At 49.5% G+C, this 16,193-nt stretch overlaps 6 protein-coding genes across 6 annotated transcripts; 5 read left to right on the top strand and 1 right to left on the bottom strand.

Annotated features, from left to right (window-relative positions):
• Positions 1-178: 178 nt before the first annotated feature.
• EDB91DRAFT_1106745 (uncharacterized protein) lies at positions 179-2,844 on the bottom strand. Its single transcript, XM_041317491.1, has 7 exons — positions 2,735-2,844; positions 2,667-2,684; positions 2,564-2,642; positions 2,398-2,527; positions 2,261-2,370; positions 419-2,236; positions 179-381 (listed from the first exon to the last, which is right to left on the bottom strand). The coding sequence occupies exons 2-7, from the start codon at positions 2,669-2,671 to the stop codon at positions 232-234; spliced, it is 2,292 nt and encodes a 763-aa protein (XP_041181649.1). The 5' UTR covers positions 2,672-2,684; positions 2,735-2,844; the 3' UTR covers positions 179-231.
• A 1-nt stretch (position 2,845) lies between these two features.
• Positions 2,846-4,086, top strand: EDB91DRAFT_1106741 (uncharacterized protein). Its single transcript, XM_041317490.1, has 5 exons — positions 2,846-2,965; positions 3,038-3,100; positions 3,316-3,372; positions 3,428-3,467; positions 3,520-4,086. The coding sequence occupies exons 1-5, from the start codon at positions 2,892-2,894 to the stop codon at positions 3,871-3,873; spliced, it is 588 nt and encodes a 195-aa protein (XP_041181648.1). The 5' UTR covers positions 2,846-2,891; the 3' UTR covers positions 3,874-4,086.
• A 15-nt stretch (positions 4,087-4,101) lies between these two features.
• EDB91DRAFT_1106734 (uncharacterized protein) lies at positions 4,102-6,343 on the top strand. The gene is made up of 8 exons (XM_041317489.1): positions 4,102-4,166; positions 4,215-4,257; positions 4,315-4,557; positions 4,644-4,704; positions 4,752-5,624; positions 5,681-5,717; positions 5,768-5,938; positions 6,001-6,343. The coding sequence occupies exons 1-7, from the start codon at positions 4,128-4,130 to the stop codon at positions 5,894-5,896; spliced, it is 1,425 nt and encodes a 474-aa protein (XP_041181647.1). The 5' UTR covers positions 4,102-4,127; the 3' UTR covers positions 5,897-5,938; positions 6,001-6,343.
• A 981-nt stretch (positions 6,344-7,324) lies between these two features.
• On the top strand, positions 7,325-9,920 carry EDB91DRAFT_1045944 (GMC oxidoreductase-domain-containing protein; the record flags this gene model as incomplete). The annotated part of the gene is made up of 15 exons (XM_041313224.1): positions 7,325-7,370; positions 7,425-7,676; positions 7,725-7,816; positions 7,870-8,049; positions 8,104-8,114; positions 8,162-8,281; positions 8,346-8,572; positions 8,631-8,720; positions 8,772-8,820; positions 8,868-9,005; positions 9,057-9,120; positions 9,173-9,261; positions 9,313-9,559; positions 9,663-9,785; positions 9,837-9,920. 15 exons carry the CDS (start codon positions 7,325-7,327, stop codon positions 9,918-9,920), a joined length of 1,812 nt encoding a protein of 603 aa, XP_041181646.1.
• Positions 9,921-10,880: 960 nt separating this feature from the next.
• Positions 10,881-11,474, top strand: EDB91DRAFT_1196368 (uncharacterized protein; the record flags this gene model as incomplete). Its single annotated transcript, XM_041320594.1, has 3 exons — positions 10,881-10,931; positions 10,982-11,202; positions 11,257-11,474. The coding sequence occupies 3 exons, from the start codon at positions 10,881-10,883 to the stop codon at positions 11,378-11,380; spliced, it is 396 nt and encodes a 131-aa protein (XP_041181645.1). The 3' UTR covers positions 11,381-11,474.
• A 1,702-nt stretch (positions 11,475-13,176) lies between these two features.
• EDB91DRAFT_1216997 (GMC oxidoreductase-domain-containing protein) lies at positions 13,177-15,946 on the top strand (the record flags this gene model as incomplete). Its single annotated transcript, XM_041320842.1, has 16 exons — positions 13,177-13,222; positions 13,279-13,530; positions 13,583-13,674; positions 13,728-13,907; positions 13,962-13,972; positions 14,022-14,141; positions 14,209-14,435; positions 14,481-14,570; positions 14,622-14,670; positions 14,719-14,856; positions 14,909-14,972; positions 15,022-15,110; positions 15,164-15,387; positions 15,436-15,455; positions 15,516-15,638; positions 15,689-15,946. 16 exons carry the CDS (start codon positions 13,177-13,179, stop codon positions 15,806-15,808), a joined length of 1,845 nt encoding a protein of 614 aa, XP_041181644.1. The 3' UTR covers positions 15,809-15,946.
• Positions 15,947-16,193: the final 247 nt, after the last annotated feature.

Genomic DNA, 16,193 nt, shown 5'->3' with positions numbered 1-16,193 from the left:
GCGATATTGACATGTGACACCCCGCGATGATTTGATGCGCGTCAAAACGTTAACGTGACCAGATACTAAGTACTTGAAAACAGGCAGCTTGGCTCTTTGCAAGTATCCGTCCTCTTTACACGGCCGATTTTGTTTGCTAGGATTCAATAGCAGCTGATTCCATGCTAGTTCGATAACTCGTAGCCTGACTTCAACAGATCAACGTGACATTAAATTATGGGATATCGTACATCATGATCGACCGAAAGAACTATCTCTCATTTTAGCCACCGCTCTCAATGCCTTCTGCACGTCCTCCTCTGTCGGAGCCTCCTCTCCAACCCATTCAGTTATCCACCTCACCAGTCGCCCATACTCACTCTCCCCTTTATTTCGCCGTTCCTGCCCACTCCTCAAACAACGGACCGCGCAAGGAAACCTCGGCCCAGAACACCAGTGCAATGGACAATGTCTTCCGCGAGGGCTTTATCTGCAGTGTACGCATCCACGCGAGAGCAAGCGAAATTTCTGACGCGCGAGCAGTGAGACCGAGGAGCTGGATGTAGGCTGCGAAGGTCAGATCGGTGGGTACGATGGATGGATAGGGATAGTATAGCTTCTTTTCGGGAGAATGGGCATCCACAGTAATTGATTTTAGTTGCCCATCACGGTCCTTACGCGTAGAGAACGGCATTGTGATGCTTTTGGCTAGTTCCACGAGCGGGTAAAGAGGGGCAGCCCCGGCATCCTTGGAGTGCACGACGGAGGCGGGTGCCTTCACATGTAGGAGCTGCTTCCAATTTCCATACATCACATCGCGGAAAATGCCCCGAGCTACATCACCCGCACGGCAGCCCCTCCAGATCCCAACAACAGATGGCGGATGTGCAGACTGGAGCATTTCCATGATCAAGTCGATGGGGCTGCTGGACTCTACTGTAGGCGCGCGAAACAGGTGTGCGAATGTCCCCCGCACGGACTCATTATCCATCTTGGCTGCAAGCACGGCAGCCTTGAGGAGGATGTGCAACGTGGCTCCGTTTGGAAGTACAGAATACAGCTGCTCAAGGTTGTCCCATATCTGGAAAATGACGTCTGGGCGGCGAATGCGAAGCAGGGAGACCATGAACTCGTTGATGACGATAATGTTTATCCAATGATGACTTGCTGGAGCGACGTGCTTGTCATCTGGGGGGGACGTTGGATGTGAAGACGTGCGCTGTGCGTCCATGAACGAGTTCAGCAGGTAGAATGCATCCTGCGGGTGGCCTGCACGGGTAAGGACTTGCACACCCACAGTCAACGCCTTGCGATCAAGCAAAACATCTGAATCGAGCAGTTGATTCCATGCCATCAGCGCTTCATCGACAGCTCCGCGGAAGAGTAAGCCACGAAGGAGGACAGTATAAGTGACAACCGTGGGCTTGAACTGCTTCGTTCTTTCGCGTGCACGCTCGAAAAGCGCGAGAAGCGTTGATGCGGAGGTTCGCTTGTCGTTTGCTGCGGAAACGAGGGCAGTCGTCCAATCAAAGATGTCCACGCCAGTCTTTGCACCAGACCAGAACTTTGTGGATGTGTGGCGACACAAAGGTTCCGTGAGGGAGTTGACAGGCCTAGGGTTGTGTGCATCGAGCTGGAGAAGCTTGTGGAGGTAATGAAATGCAGAAGCACGGTCATGCCGCAAAGAACCGATGAATAGCGTGTTTGCGGGGTGTATTGTCCCTGATAGATCAGCACCACGGAGGTGTACATCTGGCCCGTGAGGTACTGTTAGGTTATGTTCTATACAGTATCGGCGGATGGCACGGAGATATTCCTGCGAATCTTGGATGGCTCCATGGTTTGAAAAGACACGAAGGAAGGCCTCTAGATGTTCTGCGGTTGGTACAACTCCTTCGTGGGCCATCCTCGTGCGGAGGACCTTAGTCAACTGGAGAGTGACAAAACGATCCCGCATCAGCAACCTGTACGTTTCAAGCCATAAGGGTATCTCTCGCGCGGACATTGCCTCGAGTAGAGATACAGCAAGATTGGCGGCTTCTTCTGAGCGAGTGAAACCAGAAAGGCCGCGGAGGAGGGCGTTGAAGTGAAATGTGGGAAACTGAATCGTGCGTGCGAGGAACTGCTCCACGATTTTACGCATCGGCGTAAGAATGTCGAAGTGAGCCAGTGCGTGCGTGGAGAGAATAAATAATGCAGGTCGGTCTTTAGAGCCAAGGAACCGTGAGTGCTCGAATGTAAGACGTAGCAGACCATCCTGAGCATCCTGAGCAGTCCGAACTTTATGACAGACTAAGGAGAAAGCAACCCATGCGGGAAGCTGCGGCGTCTGTCGATGCGAATTGGCAAAGCCTTCTGCAGGGGGTTGACCCATAAGGCCCTGTTTCTGCTCTATTGCAGAGATTGCTATGTTTAAACTGGGGGAATGTACCACGTGTTTCCAGAGAACATAATCGAGGAATGGTATGTTACAGCTCTCCAAAGCACTGTGTATTTGTTCGTCGTCGCGTTCGCGTTTCAGCAGCGAAACGAGATTCCATACAGGGTCCTTTGTGATGAGGGAAGTTTGCTTTGCAAAATTGACGAGGCGTTTACTGAGGCCCACGCCAGAGAGAGAAGAATAGGTTCTCTGAGATCGATAGAGAATAGACTGCCATGATCGTCTATGAAGAGAAAAAACAAGATACTGCATGCGCCAGCGGCATCTAGAAAAAAAATCAGAAATAAGACTTCCAACCGTATAGAAAGATCCTACCTGAGGTCAAGAACTCACCGGGTTGATTGATTCAAGTCAACTTGACTTGTGCTCGCCACAAGCCAAACAGTTGCCCACATGAAGAGTTCACACTCCGCAGGAACCCTTACTCCTCTTTCCTCCAAACCACGACCATCTGTCTATCCAGCACTTAAAAATGCCCCGCATCCTCTTCGTTAGCGGTTTTCATCCTTCTACTAGAGCACGCGACCTTGCTTTCGAATTCGAACGGTGAGCTTATCAACGACTTCCATTTTATATTTATCGAAAGAAATGTTCAAATTTTTTTCGTCACATTTTTAGATTCGGTCCTTTGGTCCGCTGTGACGTTCCAGCCCCGCGTAACCCTCACGCTAGTTCGAACCCGTAAGTGTAATCATCATTTTTGTTTTCTTCACCTCTGTCCAGTCAACGCGACTCGAGGGACGATTGCCTTGCGATGCTCTGCTGCCTTGTCTCGTCGATTCGATTAGTGGCTCGCGAGTCGTCTTCGTGTTCGCCGCTCTACGCTGCGATATCATTCGATGTTTCGGGTTCCGAGAATCACCTATCGCTCAACATGTCTCGCACCCGTCTCGCAGTTACGCTTTCGTCGAGTTTCGAAGCCAGCGCCACGCTGAAGATGCCTACTACGACATGTATGTCAATTTTCTCTCACATTCATTAACATCCTGCCTGACGCGTCAGGCGCAGGCATGGCAGGTACTTTGAGGGATCTCGCTTGAGCATTCAGGCAAGTCAGCTCCTAATAGGAGTAATTTAATGTTCTCAATTCCTCTCTGCAGTGGGCAAAGAACCCCCCTTCATCTGTTTGGCGGTACGAGAGGCGTTCTTCTCCTCCTCATCGCTCAGGTCGTGATCGTGAGCGTTCTCGAAGCCCCCGTCGTCGCTCCGAAAGAGATACCAGAGACACCAGAGATGACCGCGACCGTCATGACGACCGTGACAGAGACCGCGAACGCGACCGCGATGCCGACAGGGAGAGGGACAGGAGGAGGCGGAGCAGAAGCCCGGAGAGGAGGAGAAGCCCTTCCCCTGACAGGAGGAGGCACGACCACGCGCGTACTCCTCCAATGGAAGATCACAAGAAAGATGATGATCGTGATTTGCCGCCGCGCACTCCGAATCCGTACGCGTAAAAATGGAGTCGGGTTTCACAGAGTAACATGAGTAAATCGTTCTTTTTCTGTTTCTTCGTTCAAAAAACACTCCTTGAGACTGGGTTCTTCTACTAGTAGTATTGCTGTAGCCGCGTTTGTTAGATGTTAATTCACTGTGATACTTGCCCTCTGAATTTCGTGTCTGGTCGCGAAGTTGAGAGCAGGTTTAATATAAGCACTCATGATGCCCGATACGGAAAATAGTCAACATATACATTCCTTACAGAACCATCATGGCACAACGGCGTGTGCCCACCATCAACGACCTCAGAGTACGCATACGTTGAAATGTGTGCAGCCTGGTGCTCACAATTGTATAGATCAAGCTCTGTTACATCTGCAGGGAGGAGGAGAGGCATGATGGTATGTCAGAGGCGCGCTCCACTGTGCCACTCCAGCGCCTATCTGACTCCGTCTTAGCACCCGAGGAGCCTCCCCGAGCATGGACGCATCCATGTAAATGTACCCTTATTGCGCACGAGTCCTGTTTACTGCAATGGATACAGACCTCGCAGCAGAACCGCTCACGCGCTCCAAATGCTCTCAAGTGCCCGCAGTGCGGCTCAGCATATGAGCTACAAAGCGACAATCCACTCATTCTACGCATCTTGGATGGAGCTAACAGGGGTCTCTCGACGATGGGAAAGATCGTAACCATCGCAAGTGTGACCGTGGTGGTGGATTTCTCTTGGGACTGGTACGTGGCATTTCTTTGTATATGGGAGTTTAGCTTTATGATACGTTTATAGGCATGTATATCCTGAGCACGGCATATGGTGCCTATGCACTGAAAGAGTTTTTGGGTGCCGAGTACGTGCCTTTCATTTGGCAGCTAGTCATTATCCTCATGCTTGTAGGATGTATGATCTCCTGTTAACAGAGGATCCCACTAATTGGCCGTGGCATTGTTACCTCAATCTTCCACTCATTCCTCTTGCTCTCATTATCTCGCGTCTTCCTTTCAACTCTAGTATCACGCCGCTTGTTCCCCTTCTCCTCGCATGGCCAACGTCCACGCCTGCGCGGGCAGACAAACGCATACTCCTCAATAGTTGGGGTATTCCGGAATCATCCCGACGGGAGATGTTCCCTTTACTTCCAAGCTGGCCCCCTCCGCCAGTATTGCTCGGCTTATTCATCTATCCGTCTCTCCGGCTCACATATAACCGCCTATTCTCTCAGTTCTCGAGATGGGTGCTGAAGTTGCAACCGGAGGCGACCGATACTGCACAGCGCATGATGCTTGCTTTGGAGGATGATGATCCATTCCTGCGCATTCGAATCAATGCTAACGGCGATGAACGGAATGGCCCACCCCAACCTAATGCTCAAGGCGGAGCAGGTGTTGCCAACAATGGTGCTAACGATAATGCAAATGCCGATGCCGATGGCGTCGTAGGAGATGCAGCTGTAGCAGCCGAGAACACTATTCGCGTTTCAGGGACTTCCCTCGGGCGACTGATTGGGGGAGCCTTGATTATCCCGCGCATATCCAGCTTGATGGGCTCGCTGCTGTATCGACTATCCAAGTATTCACCGCTTTTACGCCGTTTTCTTGCCGTGCGCCCACCTCTTCCGCCCGATATCCGGCCGTCGCTGGCAGGAACTTGGATCGATGAGGAGTTATGGCACCAGATGAGCCCCGTGAAACGACTTAGCGTCGCTGGGTTGATGGGTCTTCGCGTTGCTTGGTGGGGAACTCCCGTTTGGGCGGAATGTGATCCTGTTTGGTGGGTGCTTATTCATTTTGATCAAAGGCATAGTTTCTTACCAAGGAAACATCCAGGTGGAGAAATTCATTAGGGCTGGGTCTTTTCACCGTTGTATGTCGCCAATATCATAGACCATGACCTCATGCTGACGCTATTATCAGGCAAAGGACTGTTTGCATCTTCTACATCTTTGGCTTGCCAAACGGGAGCTACAGAGTCGGCGTGTCAAGAACAGGTCATTTGACGGCGTGGACGTGAGGGAACTGGATCTGATCGATCCCGTGCCATAGACAGGTCATTATCATCCTTGCCCTTGGCGCCCTTGTTCTTATGTACGCTTCTAGCTTAAAACGTGTGTAGGTTCTTATAACAAACTGCGTTGCTGAACCAGAAGTTCCGATCATATGTAGCGTGTATCATTTTCAAAATCGTTCGATCGCTGCCTATTGCAAGCCCTGTTTCATGGCTAGCCCACTTTCGCCAGCAGCCAAGGTTTCCTCCTACTTTGCACCGTGATAGACGGGTTGTGATTGGATTCGAAGCGCAGTTGACGATTTGCGACTTGGACCAGATGTGAGATCGGTGGTCCATTGGTGTGATTTCTGAGTGGTGCAAGTACTTAGTACCCTAAGTCTGTACATTGAGTTTGTACTCTCGAACAAGTCCTTTGATTCTTGAACCTGCCTCAGGCTCTACCGTAGTACAAAAGGTTTGCACTACCAGCACTGGGCCCAGCAGGTGCACGTCCAAACGAAATAGGATCCATCATGTCCTTCAATTCACATTTCCGCGCACAGCAAGCTTACATGACATTTATGGAGGGAAAAGCATCCGGACTCGAGATTCTGAATATTTGCCAGCGTCAAAGAAATCTCGGAACGTCCTCGCTTGGTGTCACATGAAATCGTGGGCTTTTGAATGGCAAGTTTTGTTTCCCCATCTGTAGACAGATATTAACCAAAAGCTTCTATCACAATACTAACAGAAACGCGGTCTCGCATGAACCAGCAATGGGTGTGCCCCACTGAATACTGTCATGTCCAGAAGCATTGGTGCCCGACTAGTGCCGAACCGCAGAAAAGAGGCACGAGGGCGCTTGCTGAGTGGCAGTACTATAAGGTACTACTACTATAACGTTCCGGAATGATGCTTGCAACCCTGCCGCATTTGATGCGTTCAGTCGGACTTGAGGTAACTACTTACATACTAGTCAACTACATAATTTGCCCCGTTCAACGGAAACCGATCTAAGTATTTCGGAATCATACTTATAAGGCACCATTCACTCTCACTAACTCCCCACAACCTACTAATCTACTTGCTCTTAAGCATTGTCAAGTATTAGTTGGGGCGCCTGAGAGGAGCGAGACTCATTACGCGAGAAACCCAATATAGTATTACATACATTCCCGAACGGGTCTTACGCCTTTGTACGCCCTCCTTTTACGCTCTTGACTTGTGCTTGCTCGGTTTCTGCACTCGTTCCAAGGCACCATTCGCTTCTAATAAGTACGTATGTATACGTGTGAGAGGTCGATGTACAGAATAGGTTGGTATTGTGATTCAAGATTCCGATTTGAATCTAGAGCTATATACCACTCGCGGAGGTTAGTGGTTAGTGTGGCCAGGATTTGCCAGCGCTGACTTTATTCTTCGCTTTAGTGAAGGATATAAAAGTGGACTCAACACTGTGAGTGGCTTCCTGAAAACACTCCTCAATGTCTCATCCGTCTTCTTCAGAATTCGATATCATTTTTGCTGGAGGTATGTAACAATATCTTGTATTGGCTTGCCCTCTTAACATAGCGCTTTGTGCAGGGGGTACTACAGCTTGCGTTGTCGCAGGTCGCCTGGCTGCATGCGATCCCTCGCTCAGGATCCTAATTTTGGAAGGGGGTCAACACACCCTCAATAAAGCTGCTCATGTTCAGCCCTACCAATATCCCACCCATGTGGCGCCCACCAGTACCACGATGACGTTGTACGTTGGGAATTCCACTCCAAGTCTCAACGGTCGTGCACCGATGGTCCCGTGCGGCCGTTGCGTTGGTGGAGGATCAAATGTGAATGGTTCGTAGCATTCTTGCAGAAAACAACACGACTCTAATGCTTAGACAGTTATGTTATACACCCGTGCGCCTGCCTCAGATTTCGATGATTGGGGAGTCGATGGTTGGGAATCTGAGAATTTAATCCCGCTCATGAAGAAGGTCCTTGATTAAATCGTCCGTATATTTCTCAAGCTGAACTATTCGTTCTATAGCTGGAGACATACGAGGTGCAGCCTGACCGTCCAACTCACGGATACAGTGGGCCTATCAAGGTTTCATCTGGTGGGCGCAAACTTGCCGTCTGCGAAGAGTTCATCCATGTTGGCACGACGTATCACAAGAGGCCATATGCCGAAGACACCGAGGATTTAGAAACATGCAACACATATAGTGTGCGCCATTGTTCTTATTGCCCCATCTGCGGCTGCTAACGGAATTTATTTCAGCCATGGGCGAAGTGAGCCTTGTGCTGGTGTATTGTAACTTCAGCTCACACATGAAAAGATACATTGACGGGACAACAGGAAGGCGTTCCGATGCGGCCCACAACTATGTCTACAACCAAGCTCACAACACGAATTTACAACTGTGGGTCGGTAAGCGCGTGAAGCGTGTCATCTTCGAGTGAGTAGTGTGCACTTTGGGTCGCGATCATGCTCAACTGTGTTGACGGTTTTTCGAATGAAAGGGGCAAGCGTGCTGTAGGTGTTGAGTTCACCAGCGACCCAGTGTCTTGCCCGGACGCGGATCAGTTGTCGAGCACTGTGAGAGCATCGAAGCTTATTGTTGTATCTGCTGGGGCATTCGGGTCTCCGGCCATTCTCGAGAGGTCTGGGATCGGTGCTGAGGCAGTACTCAAGCAGTGTCGTATCGAGCAACTGGTGAACTTACCTGGCGTCGGAGAAAATTATCGAGGTCTGTGTTTATCCACTGATCCCACCGTGTAGTCTTGACTTATGGTTATTGTTATCAGATCACGATGGCGCATTTCTCCCATATTTTGCTGCCGATGATATTGATACCTTAGACCCCCTCTGGCGTGGGGAGGAGAGTGTTTTACAGGGTAAGCATCCTCTCGCCGTATTACCAGTACATTTCAAACGCCCAAATCTAGAAAACCTTTTGCAATGGAAAGTCGATGGCAAGTCACTAATTGCCCAAAAGTTGGTACAAACCATCGCCGCTAGTGAGGTACTGATTGGTATTTCAGTGGCAGCGATGCAAGGATAAAGTGGCGTCCTGACGACGACGAGCTGGAGGCCATGGGTCCAGCTTTTCAACCACGATGGAAGGAGTTCTTCCAGGACCGCCCAGACAAGGCTGTTGCAATATTCGGTGTCTTCGCTGGGTGAGCCATATCACTCTCCTTTGATGACGTGCGAATGCTCACGATAGCCAGGTACGCTGGAACACTCATGTTTGACCTCCCCCCTCGCAATTACTTAGCTTCCTGCTGTTATACGGTGCCACTGCCCGTCTATCTATCGCACCATTTTGTTCTAAAGTGTCCAATAGCTGTACCCCGCATCTGCCGGCAGTGTTCATATCAAATTGGGAGAGAATGGCAAGGAAGAAATTGACTTCGCTACCGGCTCCCTAGATGAGTGAGTGGGCACATTTCATTTCAAGCTGTGTGACAAAGATCATCCGTCCAGTCCATCCGATATCATACCTCTTAATGTTGGGTACAAAAGGGTGCGCGAAATACTTCGACGCATGCCTTCCTACAGAGGTGAAGTCCCCGCCGGTCATCCTTATTTCCCAGAGGGAAGCGATGCAGTCTGCGGAGAAGTGGCCGGACCAGTGGACTTGAACGCGCCTGACATCATCTACACTGCAGAAGATGACGAGGTGATTGACAAATTCCATCGTGACAATTGTATGTCATATTCCCATCGTTATGTTGAAATACTGAATCGACACTCAGTGGAATCGGCGTGGCACCCGGTAGGTGCAGCTGCAATTTCATACTTCTACATGAGGTGCCTGATCCTTACGTGTGTAGCTCGGGACTTGCGCCATGAAACCGAGGGCAGATCAAGGAGTCGTTGACGCTCGGCTAAACGTGTACGGTGTGACGAACCTCAAGGTTGCGGATATGTCTATCGCGCCAAAAAATGTTGGCACGGTGGGTACTCAACTGGGAATTATCAACGTGTGATCTAACGGCCTCTCCTAGAACACGTGTTCGACAGCACTTCTCATTGGAGAGAAGGCTGCAATGATCATTGCGGAAGACCTGGGTATTGATTGCAAACTATGAACATCGGTGTGATAAAATGCTTAGGCGCGTCTGTGATCTTCGGAGTGATTATGAGCATGTACTTGGCGTGTAATGTTCGTGTTTCACAATTGGCATGTATCTCGAAGGATGCATTGTATTGATCATAATATGTATAAGGTATAAGATCCAATGTCAGAAATTCCTGTAATGCTGCTGTTGGACTAGGGGTTCCACGGACCGTTAGTGTCCATTTGGGGTCTCTGCGGCTCTTTCCATAGCTTAGTCACCACATAGACTAGCACGTTCAACCTTGCAACCGTGACGTATAGGGAAACGCACGGGTACGGGTAACACCGCGGTTCATTGCTGACGGGTTTGGCGGGTACGGGTACGGTGTTGGATATTCATACCCGTGACCATACCGCGACCCTTTACCGCGGGTTGGCGGTGTTTAACGGGTATGACTTACCAAATCGGGAACCTTGACAGCCACTGAACACCGTACTATAATTCTCTGTGTCGGCTTACTCTGAGTGCTTGAGGATCACAACCCAATATTTGCTATATTGATTTCTGTCATGTCTTTCGTGCCCCTGTGAATCATTCTAGCAATTTATCGAGCTGACACTTTGCTACAGAGAAGCTCGAGTCACTACCATAAAGCCAAGGCAAAAACTCGAGACCAGTAAGTCTACCAAATCGTCTCCATGAAAACCAAGCTCGCAAAGAAGGCATATGATGCCTCGTCTACCCACTCATCGTCTAAGTATATCTCGTCGTCCATCTCTGAGAAGGCCAAGTCACTCAAAAAGGCTGTCGCAAAGGGTGCTAAGGCTCTGGCCCGCCCCTTGAAGAAGGTCAAACAGTCATTTGTGTCTCGGTCTGCTCGATCGAAACCCACAGACACTGTTGATCTCACACTTACACTTCGCCACCAGGCCATATCAAATGCTCCACCAATCTTTACATGATATATCTTAGTCACATACTGGTGCTGCGATGGCAAAATTCTTTCAAGCAATGCTTGAACGCTTTGGGCTAACAAAGAGAGTAAGCTGATTCTGAATATTGCAGAAATCACGCTAACTTGAAGATCATAGATTCTTGCAGTTAATGCTGATAATGCGACCGCAAATGATTCTCAAACAACAAAGCTCGCGAGCCTCGATAACTCATTCGAGTCTGTCAACCGTGTTCGATGTTTTAACCATACTCTCCAGCTTGCTGCAAAAGCTTTGCTGAAGCCATTCAACTCCGAGTCATTGTCAGCATCTGAAGCCGATGATGATGTGGATGGCATTAGACTATCTCTCCGTCCCAGGTATGCCACCCTCAAACCCTTTTTCAATCAATCAGTGTTTATTATCTCGCTCAGCAACATCAACTGCGGACGAACGTGTCTTCTCGCAGGGCCGGCAGCTCCTTCATTTTACTCGCAACCGACTCGCACCATCAACAATTCGTGCTTTTCTCTGCCTCGGAGCCTGGGGCAGAAGTGATCTTCTGGCGATGGAGGACCTTCTAGCCTCTGTAAAGAGTCAAAAACGGAAGCGAAATGAAGTCGAAGCTGAGGAGGACGACGAGGAAAAGTAGTAATATCTATTCAGTTGTTGTTAATACAATCTTCTTGGTAATGTACCCGCGGTGTTCAGAGACACCGCGGTGTTTTTCATCTAACCGCGGTGTTGACGGGTCGGTGTGTACCTGTACCCGTGACGGGTACGGTGTTGGCGGGTACGGGTACGGTGTCAGCTTTCCGACCCGCGGTGTTACCCGTGCGGAACCCTAGTGACGTAGCATAATGATTCATGATCACCATCCGAGGTTGTTTACCATTGCTCCAGGCTTACAAGAAACATTCTCCGAGCCAGCTGCTAGAGCCATGACTGATTCGCGGTTTGTAACTCACTCAAACGCCTGAGGTGGCATGAACCATTGCAATTGGGTATCGACCATTGGCGATAAGACGACCACCTTCGAGCAGTTGACTGGAGAGGTAGCTTCGCGCTTCATAACATAGCCTCTGGTTTGATTCACTCTCTGGCGTAGAAGTCCGCAAGCCATACAAATAGTAAGGGACCTATACATGTACCGTGCAGGTGTGGAAAACTTATATAGATTGTATGCTCCAGAACTTTGAAACACACGAGTGTGTCCACAGCCTTGTCATTCCAACTCCTTTGGGGCATCTTCCGACTGCTCGTCTTCCTCACCAATGTCTGGTTTAGTTTCGTGGTACGAGGACACGTAGGAAACGACCGGTCTGTGTGAAGTCTGCACATGCGCAGACTCCGCGACAGTCACGTATAAGTAAAAGGTTTGTGCTGCCAGCAGGCGCACGTCCGAATGGCATTCAACGTGTCCTTTAATCAACCTTCAATCCACATGTCCGCACTACAGCATGTCTACAGGATACTTATGGACACCTACCAGCGTCAGAGAAGTTGTTGAAAATCTCGGAACATCTTCGCTTGGTGTCACATGAATTCAATTTGTGGGCTTTTGGACGATATCTACAGACCGATTGGGATGAATATTTGACTGCCTTAACGATTGCTTTACGCGCTTTACGACACATTGGAAAACGCGGTCTCGCATGAACCAGCACAGTGGGTTTACCCCCCCCCCCCCAGGGAATTAACATGTCTGACCACACACTGAGCAAGAATACGGGATATTTATTAGTGCACGTCGCAGTAATACCTAAGCGCTCCGCTTTAATATTAAGTACGTACGCGTGTACCAGGTCAAGAACGGCTCAAGTATGACCGGCCAGTACTGACCTATGGAAACGAAGCCGCAAGGTCACAGCGTCTAGCTGAGCGCTGCTGGGCTGACGTGACAACCTTAGTACCTGCTGCAGGGCGACTGATCTGTCTTCAAGGATAGGGAGAACATGTAGGAACCAGAGGGTTGTCAGGCTTCAGGGGGAGACTTATATGTCGGAAAAATCCCATTTACTGTATCAGGCCTTGCGGAACCTGGCAACCTGGCTAGGTGCATATGGACGACGTGCACGGAAGAATCAGGCCATTACAGGAAGACGTCAGAATCTAGTAGGCATCAGAAAGCCATTTTGAATCGAGATGTCGCGTGATCCTAGTCCGGTTCGGAAACGCCCGAGTTCCATCAGCAAGTCGAAGCTGAATTGAGGTCTCCGATGATGCAGCATGTCAATATTAATGAAGAAGGTTTCCGAGCGAGATCCTGCCAGAACTTGCCAGCGATATTTTTTTCGGTTCAACGAAGAATATGAACTTGGACACATCACCGTTCTGAGTGGCTTCCTGAAAGCATGTCTCATACATTTTCATCGGAATTCGATATAATCTTTGCTGGAGGTCGGTGACAACATCTTGTATTGACTTCCCTCTTATTAACATAGCGCTCTGTGCAGGCGGTACTACAGCTTGCGTTGTCGCAGGTCGCCTGGCTGCATGTGATCCCTCGCTCAGGATCTTAATTCTAGAAGGGGGTCAACACACCCTCAATAAAGCTGCTCATGTTCAGCCATACCAATATTCCATACATCTGGCGCCCACCAGTACCGCGATGACCTTGAACGTTGGAAATCCCAGTCCAAGTCTCAACGGTCGTGCACCGATCGTTCCTTGTGCCCATTGCGTTGGTGGAGGATCAAGTGTGAATCGTTCGTAGCATTCAATTCTTGCAGCAAAAAAAGGACTCTAATGCGTAGACAGTTATGGTATACACCCGTGCGCCTGCCTCAGATTTCGATGATTGGGGAGTCGATGGTTGGGAATCTGAGAATTTAATCCCGCTCATGAAGAAGGTCCTCGGTCGAGTCGTCTGTATACTTCTCAAACTGAACTATTCATTCTACAGCTGGAGACATACGAGGTGCAGCCAGACCGTCCAACTCACGGGTACAGTGGGCCTATCAAGGTTTCATCTGGTGGGCGCAAACTAGCCGTCTGCGATGAGTTCATCAGTGTTGGCATGACGTATCACAAGAGGCGATATGCCGAAGACACCAATGATTTAGAAACGTGCAACACATACAGTGTGCGCCACTGATATTGTTTTTCCATCTGCGACTACTAACGAAATTCATTTCAGCCATGGGCGAAGTGAGCTTTTACTCGTAGTCTACTGTGACTTCAGCTAATGCATGAGAAGGTACATCGACGGGACAACAGGAAGGCGTTCCGATGCAGCTCACCACTATATCTATAACCAAGCTCACAACACGAATTTACAACTGTGGGTCGGCAAGCGCGTGAAGCGCGTGATCTTCGAGTGAGTGGCTCACTTGTGGAACACAACTACTGTGCCCAACCGTATTAACGGCCTTTTTGAATGAAAGGGACAAGCGCGCTGTAGGTGTTGAGTTCACCAGCGACCCAGTATCTTGCCCGAACGCGGATCAGTCATCAGACTTTGTGAGAGCATCAAAGCTTGTTGTTGTCTCTGCTGGGGCGTTCGGTTCGCCAGCCATTCTTGAGAGGTCTGGGATTGGTGCCGAGGCGTTCCTCACGCGGTGCGGTGTAGAACAACTGGTGAACTTGCCTGGCGTTGGAGAGAATTATCAAGGTCCACTTTCAACCATTTTTTCATTATAATGCTTAGGGTTATTAGATCACAACGGCACCTTTGTTCCATACTTTGCGGCCGACGGGATTGATACCTTGGACCTCCTTTGGCGTGGGAAGGAGAATGTTGTGCAGGGTAAGCATGCTTCTGCTATATTTCCAGTGCGTTTCAACCGACCAAATGTAGAACACCTTGAGCAATGGAAAATCAACGGCAAGTCACTCATTGCCCAAAAGTTGGTGCAAAACCATCGCTACTTATGATGTGCTGATTAGCATTTCAGTGGCAGCGATGCAAAGATCAAGTGGCGTCCTGATGACGACGAGCTGAAAGCTATGGGTCCAGCTTTTCAACCGCGATGGAAGGAGTTCTTCCAGGACCGCCCAGACAAGGCTGTTGCAATATTCGCCCTCTTTGCGGGGTGAGTGCATATCACTCTGTTTTGATGACGTACAAATGCTCACGATATTCAGATTCTCTGCATCACGTATGAGGAACCTCCCCCCTCGCAATTACTTGGTTGCCTCCTGTTATACGGTACCATTCCCCATCTACCCCGCGATTTTTGTTCTGAATTTTCTAACAGCTGTACCCCGCGTCTATTGGGAGTGTTCATATCAAATTGGGAGGGAACGGCAAGGAAGGAATCGATTTCACCGCAGGCTACCTGGATGAGTGAGTTGGCGCATTCATTTCTCACTTGTGTGTGATTACGATAATCTGCGCAGTCCATCTGATATTGTACCTCTTAACTTTGGGTACAAAAAGATGCGGGAAATCTATCGCCGCATACCCTCCTACAGAGGTGAAGTTCCTACCGGGCATCCTCCCTTCCCAGAAGGAAGTGCTGCAGTCTGCGGAGAAGTGGCCGGGCCTGTGGACTTGAATGCGCCCGACATCATTTACACTGCAGAAGATGACGTTGTGATTGATAAATTCCATCGTGAGCGCGGTATGTCGTATCCCTATCGTTATGTTATATTACTGAATCGATACTTAGTGCATACAACATGGCACTCTGTATGTCCAGCTAAAACCATCATACTTATACACGAGGAGCCTGACCGTTGTGTTGTGTAGCTCGGGACTTGCGCTATGAAGCCTAGAGCAGATCAAGGAGTCGTCGATGCTCGGTTAAACGTATACGGTGTGACGAATCTCAAGGTTGCGGATATGTCCATCGTGCCGAAAAATGTTGGCACGGTGAGTACTCGACTCGGAATCATTGATATTTGGTCTAACCGTCGCCCTAGAACACATATTCAACGGCACTTCTCATTGGAGAGAAGGCTGCGATGATCATTGCGGAGGACTTGGGTATTGACCCCAATTGTTGTTCGTCGTTGGGGGAAAATCCTCAAGCGCGTCTATGATACTAGAGGCACCTTCGCAAAAGCGGCCATGAGATTTACTTAACGTGTCATACATAGATACACAATCAGCATGTATCTTCACGAGTATGGATTCCATGTATTATATATACAAGAAATATATTCTTTGCATCTTCTCGCAAGAATCAGCACACTCCTGTCCTGTCCCCCCCAACGCCCGATAGCCCAGGGCGCTCAGGTCAAATTTTGGGTGCGCATGCCAACTCGAACGACCGGACTAGGGGTACGGTTTGAAGACCAAAGTCTTCAGCTGGTTAGTCTGTCTCAGCACGCTACATCTCCGGCGTTGCCCAGCTGACCGCCATTCACAGTCAGGACACGTGACTGGGTTTCTCGTTTCAACCTCCAGCCACTGGCCAGTGATGTC

Source organism: Suillus paluster, assembly GCF_016628075.1.
Source record: "Suillus paluster strain FC165 chromosome Unknown EDB91scaffold_6, whole genome shotgun sequence".
NCBI classification, from domain to species: domain Eukaryota; kingdom Fungi; phylum Basidiomycota; class Agaricomycetes; order Boletales; family Suillaceae; genus Suillus; species Suillus paluster.
This window is presented reverse-complemented; position numbering and strand designations above follow the sequence as displayed.